General features: G+C 39.3%; 1 protein-coding gene across 1 annotated transcript; it reads left to right on the top strand.

Annotated features, from left to right (window-relative positions):
- The first annotated feature begins 245 nt into the window (after nt 1-245).
- Nucleotides 246-10,482, top strand: DR1 (down-regulator of transcription 1). The gene is made up of 3 exons (XM_088524519.1): nt 246-782; nt 5,509-5,672; nt 8,908-10,482. Exons 1-3 carry the CDS (start codon nt 563-565, stop codon nt 9,052-9,054), a joined length of 531 nt encoding a protein of 176 aa, XP_088380645.1. The 5' UTR covers nt 246-562; the 3' UTR covers nt 9,055-10,482.
- Nucleotides 10,483-14,804: the final 4,322 nt, after the last annotated feature.

Raw genomic sequence — 14,804 nt, 5'->3', positions numbered from 1 at the left:
GCTGGGGCCGCTCCTGGGCTAGGAGCTCGGCTCGGGCTCCGTCTCCCCTGCGATCCCCGCACGTCCCTCCCCCGCTCCGGCCTTGTCTGAGGCCCGGCCAGGACCCGGGTGCCACCGCCCGCGCGCAGCCCGCCCCACCGCCATCGCCCCCGCCCTTCCGGTGCCGGCCGGCGCCGGAAGCCTGAGCCGCCTTCCGGCGGAAGCGGCGTCGCTGGCAGCCCGAGCCCGTGCTCAGCGCGTTTCCGCCTGGCGGCCCCGCTCGGCCGGGCCCGCGCTGCCGCCGCCGCCGCCCGGCCGCTCCGCCGCGCTCCTGCGGCTCATAAGGCGGCGGCGCCGGCGCCCCGGAGGATGTGGCGGAGGCGGCAGCGTCAGGTGCCGTGGCCGAGGCAGCCCTGAGCCCGGGCCGCGCATCCCGCTGCGCCGCGCTCAGCTCTCGCTCCGCGCCCCTCACCGCCCCCGCGAGCCCCGCCGCGCGGCCCGGCCCGGCGCGCACTGGAGCCCCGCGCGGCCGCCGAGGCGGAGTCCGCGAGCGCCGGAGCGCAGCGCTGCCGGGGCGGCCGCCATGGCCTCGTCCTCGGGCAACGACGACGACCTCACCATCCCCCGCGCCGCCATCAACAAGATGATCAAGGAGACGCTGCCCAACGTGCGCGTGGCCAACGACGCCCGCGAGCTTGTGGTGAACTGCTGCACCGAGTTCATCCACCTCATCTCCTCCGAGGCCAACGAGATCTGCAACAAGTCGGAGAAAAAGACCATCTCCCCCGAGCACGTCATCCAAGGCAGGTCCGGGGCGAGGGGGGGCGCTTCGTGCCGCACTGCCGGGGCGGCCTTGCCAGGGGCCCCGAGGCCCAGACCGGATTAGCACCCTGCCGGCTGGGGGCTGCTGAAGGGGTGTGCGGGGCCCGGACTGCTCCTGGCCCTTTGGCTGAGTCTCATAAATGGTTGAGTGCGTCTGCGGGGCTGCCCAGTAGCCCCGAAATGAACCGTTCCTCTTAGCTGTAGGAAACACTTAAACCTGCATGTGCCAGAGCATCCTTTTCTGCTGTTGACTTGTGCTTCCCCATGCTGAATAAAAGGAGAGTTTGTGCACTCTCTCACTCATTTTTCCATGAATTTTGCTCCAAAATAGGGAGAATTTTTTAAGCTTATACTCAGATTTCCAGCGCATCTCTTTTCATGTCTGGTTTGGGACACGTTGATGGTTTGGGTCACATTGCTGCTTAAGCAATGGTTGGAGATACCGGTGTGTGCTGTAGCTGAGCTGGTAGCAGTAAAGCTGCAAACGGCCAGAGAGGCTCATTCAGCTCCCTGGTAGAGCTGGCACAAAGAGAATCAGTCGTAGTGGAGCTGTTCCTAGGGCTGCAAAGGTATTAAGTTAATGGGGAAGAATGTTTTCTTTGTGTTTATTTTTTGTAATACACTATTGGATTATCTAATTAATCCAATGAAACAAAAAATGAGTTTTCTTTTGTCTGATGTTTACTGGCATACCAACAGCACTTCCATACCTGACTGCATTATGAATAACAGAAGAAAAATACATGCTGTATGTGAGCTGTAATGTTAAACAGAGAATGCATTTTTAAACTGGCAACAGGAAGTTCAGAAAAGCAGCTTCATTACAGAAGTTCAGGAAGTAAAGGGTAAAACTTGTGCTTTGATGTGATGCTTCTTAATGCACTGAAAGTATCTTCCAGTGATCACCAAAAGGTTTGAGTTCAGTCCTTAATGTAAGAATGCAGTCTTTAAGGTTGAGAACAATAAATAATTCACTTAAAGTATTTTTCTGCCCAAAAGAAGTTGTTCTTGAAAAATTTTTACTTATTGCTATTTGAGGATTATACTGCATTTCTGAAAATAAAGGAGTGGGGTTTTGTTTGTTTGTTTGTTTTTTTATAGGCTATCCAAATAGGAAATATCCAATAGGAAATTGAAATGTTAGGACTTTGCCTATGTCATGAGCAGGTGTTCCCCAAGCAAGTGCTTTTTTGTATACCATCTGTGTCTTTGAGTCATCAAAAGCAAGAGTTAAAAGAAAATGTTAGTTTCAGATTAGATCTGTTCATTTTAGTCATTTTACCAAATAAAACTTGGAAATGTATCCTTTTGGTAATGCTCCAGAGATAAAGGAGTTGTACCTGGATTTACTGGTTAGGTTAGGTACTTGTTAGATAGCAGTTGATCTCTCGGTGAGGCATGAAGGTTTAGATCAAGTCACTTTGGAAACAATGAAGTTATGTGCATATAGAAATAGCATTTCAGCAGTTCTCTAGTTACATCTTCACGCATCCTAGATATTTGGTAGTTTGAATCCCTCTTGGCATGGTTTTGCCACAAAGATGACCACAAGACAACAATATTATGTATTACTGAATTTGTTAACATCAAAATATATTAGTCTCCTCAATTCCTTAAACCACTTTATTTGGAAATAAAATGAGATCAGTGTGCATGGCATCACACCCAGTCCAGTATAACAGCAAGGGCTGCCAAAAAGAGGAATCTTATTCTGTGCCCTCCTTGGAGCTGGATCCAGCAGCCTCATAGCCAGAGGAATGAGTTGAGGCAGTGGGAACTGGGAGAACACAGTTCTTCGTTGGGTGAGTTTGTCAGTCTGACTCTTGTAGATCCTCACTTGGATGCAAGGGGCAGGGAAGGCCCTTCAGTGGGAAAGAGAAGGGGAAAGAAGGTAGAACTGGTTCTTGTGGTGTCACCCTGCGGTTGGAGGTAATATGAAACTACAGTTTGTCGCTGTAGGCAGCAATGGTGCATAAGATGCTTGTTCCTTTGCTGTGCTAGCAAAAATGGTTGTGTGGCCATGAGCTGAACCAGGTCTCCCTGAATATGGCCCAGCACGGAGGGGATGAATTCCCTGCTCTGTCTTGCTGGGTGGTAGCACAAACACCTGACCAGCACAGGCAGAGGGCAGCCATGGCTGCTCCAAGCCCATGAGAGATCATGAGACTGTGCCAAATGCTCAGTAATAGCAACAAAACACAAAGCAGCTTGCCTGGAGAATGCCCAAAGCACCAAGGCTAGGTAGCAGTCTATGCAGAGATCGTGTCTGTGGTGGAATTGCGCTCTTGGGAATCCATTTGGGATCCATGTTAGACTAAGATCCAAATAGCCTAATCTGGTGGAGTTATGAGAGCTTCTTATGTGAAGCTATGAGAGCTCACTATTTCTGAGGAAGTAGTCTTTCCTTGACTTATGAAAATGGTGAGATGTTGAATCACCATTTTTTTCTGAAATTTATTACTTCGTCTACATGAAATTGTCCAATAAGATAGGCTGTGAATTTATGAGAAATCTTAGAGGATCTTTTAATGAACTGTTAAGATGTTTATAGGGCTTATGTTAAAATTTAATACAAAAATTTGTTAAGGTTTCAAATCTCACTTTGGAAATTAATTTTATTTTTAAAAGGAGGTAAAAATGTCAGATTTCCAAACCTGGCTGTAATAAAAACAAACATAGAACTAATTGTGCTATAGTAATCAATTGGAGATCTGCCACAAAAGCCCTTTAGATGGGAGGAAGCTCTGGAGGAATGCTCCATGCTTTTATAAAGAGATGTTTGCTCTTTCCATACATGTATTTTGTAAGCCTTGATTTGTTTCTGAAAGATTTAAAAATCTACTGCCTATAATCTATTATGGTGTTCAAAGTTCCTTCATGCTCTAGTGAAGGAAATTGCTAACCTGATGACCATGAATGTGCTTTTGATGAATACCTTTGAATGTGCTGTGATGGTTTGTCTGAATGAAGATAGAGTTGCAGGGCTTTAAGTTTTTTATGCTTTAAAAAGCATAAATTATGACTTGGAGTAGTTCATATATTTTAAATTTTGAAGTTCAGTGGGCTCAAGTATTTTGGCGGCATTTATAAAGCCACTTGAGCAACTAGCTCTGCACCATGAAGCATATATTTACCTCCCGTCTGCTGAGGTCATGTTAAACAAGTGCTTGAAAGATTTTGGTGAAACTGGGCAATCTTTTGTTTGCTAGTCTCTCTTGTTTCTGCTGTCTCAGTGGACTGCGGCTGAACTCATATACCGTGTTTAAAATCATTTAATTATCTCTAAATTATCCTGTCTTTTTTTTTTTTTCCCCTATAGAACTGGGGATTGTCTAAATTCATTTCCCAAATAAATGGGATGTGTTAAGGGACCGCTAGTGCTGCGTAATAAGGCAGCTGCCCTGCACTGTTGTGTTGAAGACAGTGCCCTGAGGGTCTCCTGGGCCCAGGGTGGGAAGCTAGAAGCTTGCAGGATCTCTTTGACATGAAACAGTGCTGTGCCTCCTTACTCAAGAGCAGGAAAAGATTCTTACAAAATGAAATTCAAACTGTAGAGTGAATCAGGGTAAATAAGAGTTAGGTTATAACGTGTTATTGATGTTGATTGTTGTTGTGTAGTTTGTTCTAGTGCAGTTTCTTGAATAGCTTGTAACATAGGTTGCAGTAAAGTAAGATCTCATCTTGTAAGGAGAATTGTAATATGTATAAACACTGGAGGTGACTACCTATTTTGATAAGCTGAGACTTGTTGCTAATAAAATCGGTGTTTATGTAATATTTCTACTGTATTTTGCAATAGCTTCCATGTTGCAGGGGTTGTAGGCACATGGAGGTAAATAAGTGAATCGAGAAACAGTGTGCACTTGGTCACTTGTTTGTCCTTTGTCAGAATTTTCCATTCTTGGAAAGAATCTTATTGTAGGAGATGGTTGCTTTTTTGATGATGATGATGATTATTATTATTGTCTGGTGAAAGTGTTGGAATTAATTTCCAAGCACATTTGCTTGTAGGACTAAGTAAAAGAATTTCTCTGTAGAAATTAAGGAAAAAAAAGTCACACATTGTTTATAGATTTTTAAATATGTATGTAGGATATGGTTAGTTTTTTGGTGAGTTTACATATTAAGGAATAAATACAAAAAACATAGCTATAAAGAAATATACATTGTTTCTGCCTTAATAAAAGATCTGTGATTACTTTCCATGCATCATATTCTTGCTGTTATAGTAGGTAGCTGTTTTACCATCTATTGAAAACATGCAAAAAAAATGGCAAGATAAAGTCCCTAAGAGATTAAAAGTGAACAATTCAGATAAGCAAGAAGTCCTTCCTATGTTTCACCTCCTTCATCTGGTGTGTAAAATGTGGGATAAAAATGTCTTCAAGAATAATGCCTGTCCTGTTAGGGAAAATAGGAAATCTTTCTGAATCTCCTGGATTGTCATCAAGTGCAGTCTGGTTATGGTTGTGCTGGGCTAGCTTTATTTTTTCTAGCTTGATACTATGAAGAATGGTGTAGGAGAAGAGACAGGGAAAATAGCTGTCAGATCATTACAAAAACGGTGTTTCATCAGCCAATGAAAGAAGAATGCTTAAGCTGGCAACCTTTTTTTAGAAGAACTCTTTTTGAATAAGCAAATTGATATCTACTGTCAGGAGTCATATAAAAGATGTACAATGTGTTTTCTTTCTTTCCTTTTTTTAGCACTGGAAAGTTTGGGTTTTGGCTCCTATATCAGTGAAGTAAAAGAAGTCTTACAAGAATGCAAAACAGTAGCACTAAAGAGAAGAAAGGCCAGTTCGCGCTTGGAAAACCTCGGCATTCCAGAAGAAGAACTTCTAAGGCAGCAACAGGAATTATTTGCAAAAGTAAGTGAGCCGGGACTGGTATACACGCGGTTAGAATAATTAATGCTGTAGACCTAGTGCAACAAAAACATGTGCAAGCCTCTAGAAGTATCCTGTTCCTTGTAGATTGCTATGGCATTGTAGATGCTGTTGACTCTGGCCTGTTTGAATTGGGGAAACTAAAGACAATAAATAAGGTGTTGGTTCGTGTTACTTTTGTAATTTGGTGAATAGAACTTTCATACAAAGAGTTAACTTATTAGTTAACTTATTTTGTAGGCTTTAAAAGTTTTCTTTTTCAAGGTACTAAGGCAGGTATTTCCATTCTGTTGTGGAGAATACATGAAGAATTATGTGACTGAGGAGGTATAGAAATGACTGGTGGTATTTTAGGAAATTAGCAATTTTTATGCATTAGAAAATAGAAATATCTTTACTGGCCATCGATACAGTATTTTCTAAGTATTTGGAAAAAAATGTTTAGTTGTTAAGAATTTTTAATTTGTCCCTTCTCATCTTCCTTTATTCCTGAAAAGATTCTGATTGAGCGAATTCATCTAATTTTAAGGAGGCGATTCCTTGCAAGACATCTGTACAGTCTTTCATCTCTGCCTTTTTCCCCCTGCACAGGTTTTGCAGAGAGTTTGCAGACAACTCCAAGTTTAAATTTTTGAAAAAACAATTGTATTTATCTTCCTACACCATCTTTTCCTCTTTTTCTTTGTTTCAGAATAAGACCGTTCTCTAGACTAAGCAATGTGAGAAGCATCTTCTTTTGGTTTTCCTCTCTTACTCGGGGCGTGAGCCTTATTATGTCAACTTACTTATTTTAATTTTTTCTTGTGAAAATGCTTTTTCACTTGTCTTGCCACATATGATTATTGCAACCTCCTCCCCTCTGGCTTTACTATCCTCATATCGCGCCAAAACACTAATAACTATTTTTCATAGTATGTGATGATGATGCCACCTATGTTAATCTCTAGTGCATGATAAATTTGAAGACAGCTGAAGTTTCAGCATACCACATGGCTCTTGTCAGCCTGCAGCAATGTAGTTAGGATGAATTTGTTTGCTTTAGTTTTGTCTGCCTATGCTGGCATTAAAAAGACCAACATACCGTCTTCTGAGATAAGAATTGGATTTACAAGTAACAGTTTTATACCTGTTTCCCTCCTCGCCCCCCTTATTTTTCTTTTTTTAACAAGTAAGTTAACATGGTATACAAAAGAAAAAGCAGCAAAAAAAGTGTTGAGGAAATACTAGTTCCAGGGTAAAATAAAACAAACAGTTGCCAACTTATGTAAACCACATTTTATCTGAAGAATGTCCTGCTGAGATATGGTTTTTTTTTTTAATATATATATTTTTTGAAATACAGTGCCCTGATGTCTATCAAAAATATCAGTTGTGATATGTTATTGGAAAAGGCCACTTTATTATTATTGGAAATATTTATTTGGAAATTTTATTTCCAAGGAAAGTAAATACTGGAAATACAAATATGCACTCATATTTGTAAATTTCATATTTTTAGTATTCTAGATCATCATGTTAATGCTGACCGCTTCAGTGGTAAAAGTACCTGCTCCAGTCTTAAAATATTTTCGTATTAATAGTGTAAATGCTTGGACACCTACAGCTTGGAGAATTTTAAATACCTGAAGTCAGTGGAATGGCACATCCCAGTGTTAATATATGTCCATAGATACCTGTGTAACATAAAGACCTTCACAGATGTGACTTGGAGGTGGGAAATATCCCTCACTATGCATTGGAGGAGGGTGGGGGGGAAAGTTCTTTGAAATAACCTGAGCAGTTAAAGAATAAACTCACCAGATCTTGATAATTCCTTTGGATTGTACTGGCTAAAAGCCTTTTATTTTTTTCCTAATTTTCAAATGGCTGAAATGATGTAGTTATATGTCAGGGTAAGGGTGAACAAAATGATCTGTTCATGTGAAGTGCTGAGCCTCTGATTCTTGGTGTGTGCGTGTGCATCACCTTGTTAAGTGTACAGTAAACTTAATTGTATTAAGGTCAGTAGGGAGCCCTGTTATTCCCTAATGTGAAAATACTTATGCTACATGGATTAAAAATGCTGTTGTCTTCCTGTATCTAAAACTACTTAAAATCTTAAATTATTTTTAATGCTTTGTAACTTTGCTACCATTTAAAGTTGAAAATAATGAAAAGCCCTCACTGAGTAGAGATTTTTACCCCTGTAAAATTTTGTTCTTTTTATGCTAGAGTAGACTAGGAGGAGTCGTGACACTTACAATGTGGGATTTTTTTTTCCCACTTGTACTAAATAGATAAATTGTTTTTCTGATCACTTTCCAAAACTTCATTCTTGAGCTTTTTGAAGTCTGGAAAACCGCCTTATTTGTGGATGCTCTGGAAAAATAAAAAAATCAATGAGTGAAATGGAGTTGGAAAGGAATTTATTGCAATATTAATGACAACTCATAAAGGGAGGAAAGTAAAATGTCTGAAGAATTTTAATTTTAAGGAACTCTTTCCAGTGCTTTCACTAAACAAAAATTGAAGTTGTGACTGTTCCTGAATACAAGTAACTAGAATACTGTTGCAATAATAGTATCTGCTGAAAAACAAGTGAAAACTCTCAATAGAAAAGTGAGTGGGCATATAGCCGAACTACTTGAAATGTTTTGTTAGCAGCTTTGATTCATGTAATTAAAGGACTGTACCATTCTCAACAAAGACTTCCTTAATTTGCGCATTCTCATTTGAGAACTTAGCAAAGAAGACTTTTTTTTGTAATAGCATGTCTGTGGAGCACAATTGTAGGACAGCACATTAGTAGAAGCTTAAACTTTCCATTGCTCTGCCTCACCTAGGGGTGTGTTTTTTGTTTTTCCTATTAGGAAGTGTTTCTGTATTATCCTTATGCTGGAAGTTAAGTACAGTACCCCCTGTCTTGTGTTTTTGTAAGGCTAAATGCTCAAGATGGTGGCCTCTTTGAGTATCTCTTCTGCTCCTTTGGAGAAGATGTTTTGTCAACAGCAAGAATGAAAAAAGGTTTTATCAAAAGAAGTTGTTTATATTGCAGATCTGAGATAAGTTAGCTGTGCATCTTTGTACAAACTGCAAAGGCAAGTGCAGTTGATAAAAGCTGTAGAAAATAGCCTGTCAGAAACTGCAGGTGCAAATAAAATTGATCTTAAAGCTAAGGTGCTCTAGAGATTCTTCACAAGTTACTGAAAGACTTTAACAATTGAATTCTTGTCTTTAGGCTAGACAGCAGCAAGCAGAACTGGCACAGCAGGAATGGCTACAGATGCAACAAGCAGCCCAACAAGCACAGCTTGCTGCTGCCTCAGCCAGTGCATCCAATCAGGCAGGATCCTCTCAGGATGAAGATGATGAAGATGATATCTGAAATTCACCAGCTGAGTTTCTGTCTCCACTAAGAAATATTTTTTTCCTGCACAATGAAAACAGTGAAATGAATGCTTACCTGTAATTTTGTATGCATCATGGACTGGCAATTGATATTCTAGGGGTGTCTGCTGTTGTGTGCTGTACATGTATAAACTGTCTTTTTTGAACTCTTGAAGATTTAAGGTTCAGTATCATATCAACTTTGGATTTTTAATGGTGTATATGGAAATTTTAGATAGCAGTGCGTCATTTATTTGATCAATAAACAGTGTTACGATAAACAACAAGTTTATAAAATATAGTGAGATTTATACAAAAAGCTCTAAATCCGCATTTGCATTTCTTCCCTTTTAACTAAACTATAAAATCTTACTTAGAATTTTTAATTGTTTTTGGGGGGAGTGGTATAGTAGGCATAATCTGTTAGGGGGAAAAAAAGGCAGAGTTCAGTATTGTAGAGTCTGAATTCTTAGTTCTTTTTTTAAAATGAGGATGTAAATGGCAATAAATATTATATATGCTCAAATACCACACTTGTTACAAATTTGAAAATGATACATTTTCACCAAGCTAGGAAAAGGTATGTTTAATAGGAGTTGTACAAATTCAGTCATTTTTTGTATAGGGGTGAAAAAAGTAAACCCATGGTTTTATTATGACATCCATTTGAAAGTCCTAACTAGCTGAATATTTCATTTCAAAGACTGCCTGGTTTGGAGGACTAATTATTCTTATTATTTCACTCCAGTTTAATGTTAACTGTTGTTGATGGTATTTCTTGCGTAGTCCAGATATATTCATATTGTTGAAATGTAAAGCTGGAACCTGATGAAACAGAATTGTTTTAGTTTCACTGTGTTACTGGGAATGATTAAGTGTTCAAGCCTATGAAGGCAAAAGCTGAAGCTAAGAGCATGCTTACAGTAAAAGAGGGATTTTATTTAACCTTGATTAGTCATTGTTGTCAGCATAATGCTAACATTTTCCAGACTAGGTTGCCACCAGATTACTAAGATTCCTTGTTGAAAGATAGCATTTTCTTCATTCAAATTGGTTTATAGGTAAATCCAGGTTTTTGATAAACTATTCCCCAAGAGTGATCAGCAATACATGGAACAGAAGTGATGTAGTAGTCCTTTTGATAGTTGATTTGGAAATTTTGATTAATGGATGAGCAGCTGTTCTTTGTGTTGAAATAAAGCACAGTAGTGTCCATTACTGAGTTTTAATGTGTTACTTGAAGTAATATTGGCATATCTTCTGGTACACAAATCTGAGCAGAATAGAAAAGCCACTTGCATACTGCTGTAGATGATCCAGTAGCTGTATAACAATGTGGGTTGTTTTTTAACTTAGGTCCTCAGCAACTTGCTCTAATTGGAATCCTTGAGGAGGGCTACAGTAGTCTGTTTGCATGATGATGCAAGCAGAAAGTGATGTGCCCTTTTTTAGGTAAGATCTTTTAGGTAAGAACAAGGTACAATTGGTACGTTCTTAGATCTCAGTCATGTAGTGACTGTTGATTTAAATTTGAGATGCATTAAGTTAAATATTGAATAAATGTGAACGCTTCCTTAAATGCATTCATGCAGCGAAAACTCACAAAAAAAAAGTTAAATATTTCAAGTTTAAAAAAAAAATCATGGATACTACATGAAATATGTTAGGAAAGATCTGACTAAGGAAGTGGTTTTCTGTAAAGGTTTAAGTACCAAGGATAGAAAATCTAGTCTAGTGATACAATGTTAATGTGCAGTGTTGGCTTTTCTAATTTGTACTGTAACACCTTCACACTTTCTGTTTTGAGTCTTTTCTTTTTAAATAAACAATATTAGATATACTTTCACGCTGCTTTTTTTTTTTTTTTTTTCCTGATGCAGAATTCAGGTTAACATTTTAACTGCATCTGGTATGTATGGTGTAATATGTTTGGATCCTTGTGACCTTTCTTTTGGACATTCTTGTGCTTTTTTCATATGCTGTATTCTTCAAGCAATAAACTTCTGATGTGTTTTTATAAAATTGCTTTTTATATTTAATGAATAGTCTGTCTTCATTGCATATATAGTTTTGTAAAGAAAAACTTTAAGACTAAAATCTGCTGTCATTTTGACCTGCTGTAAATGTTTCTAGCAACCAAACCTGAGTGTTTTTGGATGGCATTGATGTTCACTAGGGTTTTTATATATTTGCAAACAGTATTTCTGGGCTTGTCATGTTCTTTATTCTTTGGAAGTGCCTTTTGCTTATATAACTTTTTTTTTTCTCCCTCCTTAACTGAACTTTTTAATCTGATTATCTTAACCCCCTAAGGTCAGATGCAGCCTACCATTAAAACTGGAATTTTTTTAAGGTGAAAGATCACAGGCAGAGACTGGGGACAGGATAATGGGTGTAAGTTGAAACACAGGAAATTTCACCTCCATGTGAGGAAAAACTTCTTGATCGTGAGGGTGACAGAGCTCTGGAACAGGCTGCCCAGAGAGGTTGTAGAGTCTCCTTCTCTGGAGATCTTCAAAACCCGCCTGGATGCCACCCTGTGCCACGTGCTCTGGGTGTCCCTGCTGGAGCAGGGGAGTTGGACTAGATGACCTCTAAAGGTCCCTTCCAACCTGAACCATTCCGGGATTCTGTGAAATAATTTGTTTTTGCTACACAAGTACTTTTAAAGGAAGTGTCTTAAAGATTCTAAATATCAACTACCTAAAATAGCTTTTTTTTTTTTTTTTTAAACTTACACATGTTTACTTGCAATATTGAAACAGTAAAAGAGAACTTCTGCAAGAATGGCGAAAGGTCTCTGAAAGTCACAGTTTTTTTTGTTTTTTTTGGTTTTTTTTGGGGGGGTAAAAGCATCTCCATGAAGGAAGATCTCGTATAATAATACCTGTGCTGATTTCCTCATAATTTTGGAATTAGGGACACAAAATTACTTGATGCTGACTGTGGACCAGCAAAACTCCATTACATCTAACCTGAAGCACACTTTATTCAGTAATCTTTGAAATGTATGTCTGTATTTAGTTATAGAAAGTTGCATTACGTTGGATTGTGTTTAGGTATAAAAGATGTACAGAACAATGTAAAAGGGCTGTAATATGAATAGTGCTCACAAATGATGTGGTTAGACTGGCCAATTAGCAATAGATTTACTTTCAGTGTTGTACTACAAATGTCTCTAAAATGAAAAACTCTTATTTTGCAGCCCACTGAGTGGGATGCCTGCCAGTGTTAAGACGGATTTTGCCATGGATAAATTACTTTCTAATTCTTGCTTGCTGTAAGTCTTTCTCAGTGTGTATGTTCTGTTAGTAGAGTAAAAATTGAGTATGTCTGGTATGACGAAAAGTAGGATCACTGAACCTTCGTTGTAGGCCTTTTAACATTTGTAGTCAGCAGGAATGATAGGTTCATCTTCAAAAAGTGCTTTTTGCACTTAGTAATTCTTAAAAAAGAAAAAAAAAAGAAAAAAGAAAAAACACACTTTTCTGTTTTCAATTCCAAATCAAAACAGCTATGGAAATGAGATTAATTTTGTTGAGCGTTTAATGTTGGCATTGGAAGGAGTTATTGCGGGTCTTGGGTACCTGTCACAACAAGTGCCCTACAACTGTGCGCTGCTGGAAAGAAACGAATCCCGGGCACGGCGGCATTGGAGACGCTTCCGTTTGGTGGTGCTCTGCCATACTGCGACTGATGTGATACTTGAAGTGGAGGTTTGACAGCAAAAGGGCAGTCAATCCGATGGCATATGCCAGCTCCTAGGCTTGAATCATACCTTCAACAGTATTTGGATTTTGCCATATGGGTGAGTCTTGTAGAAACTTGAATAATCTGAGCTACAAACATGTACAAATGGTGGTTCTCCATGTTTCGGGGGAGATATTTGATTATTTTAATTCTTCATGGAAGTGATTTATTGTTATGTCTATTACAGGAGTACAACAAAGAGACTTTTGTCACACAACCTGAAGTGAAGGTACAAGTAAGGATTAACACTACTGGTAGTTTGTTTGTTAGATGTTCTGAGTTTATACTTTGCATTTTTGGGATTAAGATTTATGTTTTAAGAGGTGTGCTAAGTTTTAAGGCTGAATGTGTGGTTGATTTTCATAGTACTTATTTATTTTTCTTAGAATGTAAGTGGTGAGTGATAGAGTGACTGACTTCTATATCCCTTCTCTCCAAAGGTGGAAGAATCTCTCCTTGGAAAGGGCCAGGCTGGGGTTTCTCTCCTCCCCTGCCCCTGCCAAGGTTGGTTCATGCTGCTGGAGCACGAAGCATTTCAGCAGGCTTATTTCATGATTTTTACTATTATTCAATACTGTTACTAGTCAGTAATTGTAGAGTTTTATATCTTCAAAGCATTTTACAAGCATTATTTAGGTTTAGGCAATGTTGCACTGCTTGGTATTAATAAAGCTGGTATTTAAACAGCCTATGCAGTGCTTTGAAGTTAACACTTTCACATGCTGCAGAACTAAAAGGTGGTGCACTGTGTAGAGGAACAAGATGTTATCTTCGTGTCAGACTGTGTAAGGGTGACTCATCCAGAGTGCAAGTAACTGGAAAAACAAACACCTTGTTATAAAAGTCGTCATCTGAGATGAAAGCATTTATTTGCAGTAGCACAGTGCTCAGGATCCTGGATTATGGGCTGGGGCTTAGTTTGATTAATGTCGTGTTCAAGTTTAACTACTGTCTGTAGAGTGAAAAGCCACAGCTGAATTAGAATTCAAATTAAATGTTCTTTATTTCATGTACAGCTTCGGATTTTTCTCATTTGGGTGAAAGTATAATCTATGGAAGAGAATAAATCACAGCAGTATTAGTGACACAAAAAACGCCAATCTTCTGAGGTGAGGACAAGCTAGGCACAAACTATGCGACTATAGTCAGTCTGATATTTAATGAGGTAAAATAAATACCTCAGGAGTATTCTACAGGAGTTGTTTGGTGCTTGTGTGTTTTTAGATACTAGAGAAGTCGCAATGCAAAAATAGGAAATAAGAGTTAGTTAGCTCTCACGGAAGAAGGTACAGTGAGATGAGCTCCACAAGTATTTCTCGTACCTTGGTATTTTTTTTTTTTTTCCAAAGTTAATCGTGTGGTGATTGCAGTACAGTGGAAAGTTAGTTTTAGTAGACTTTAGTCCTTTTGCAATTTTGATGGTTTAGGATTTAAAAGGAAAAAATATCAGGGGTTACCTGGAGTTGGCTGGGAGCTTGGAGGTGGTCAGTGATGGCACAAGCGGTTCCTGCCCGGCCTCTTCTCTGCCGCCTCAGCTGGGCAGCCTGTCTCTGAGACGTGAGTCCAGCACGACATCTGCCAGGCTGGTGACAGCATCTCTGCTGGCCTCAGGCTCTGCTCTAGAGCTTGAATTGTGGCACAGTCAGTTGCCAACATGTTTATTCCCCATACAGTAGGAATATGCAGGGCCACATACATGGTCCATTTAGCAGATTTTAAAGCCAAATTTATATGGATAACCTATCAAAGCCAACAGGGCCTGAAATTAAGATCTATTCCTATGTCTTATTTTAGGATTTGATTTTTATACTGTCTCCCTTTACTCCCCTAGAATCTTCCCATGGAAGAGAAAGATGTACTGCATAGCATGTTAAAAGGATTCAATTCTATTAGTTGCTTTCTTTGAGGTACCTCACTTTCCAAAAATCTGGCAACCAAGAAGATCTGGATTTAAGAGTACCCAAGGTAGCACTATATCTAAGGAGAGCCCACAAGATA

Source organism: Tinamus guttatus, unplaced genomic scaffold (assembly GCF_059628265.1).
Source record: "Tinamus guttatus ecotype Peru unplaced genomic scaffold, ASM5962826v1 Tinamus_guttatus_pri_ptg000211l, whole genome shotgun sequence".
In the NCBI taxonomy this organism is placed as follows: Eukaryota; Metazoa; Chordata; class Aves; order Tinamiformes; family Tinamidae; genus Tinamus; species Tinamus guttatus.
Note: the sequence above shows the minus strand (reverse complement) of the source record. Positions and strands in the feature narration are given on the sequence as shown.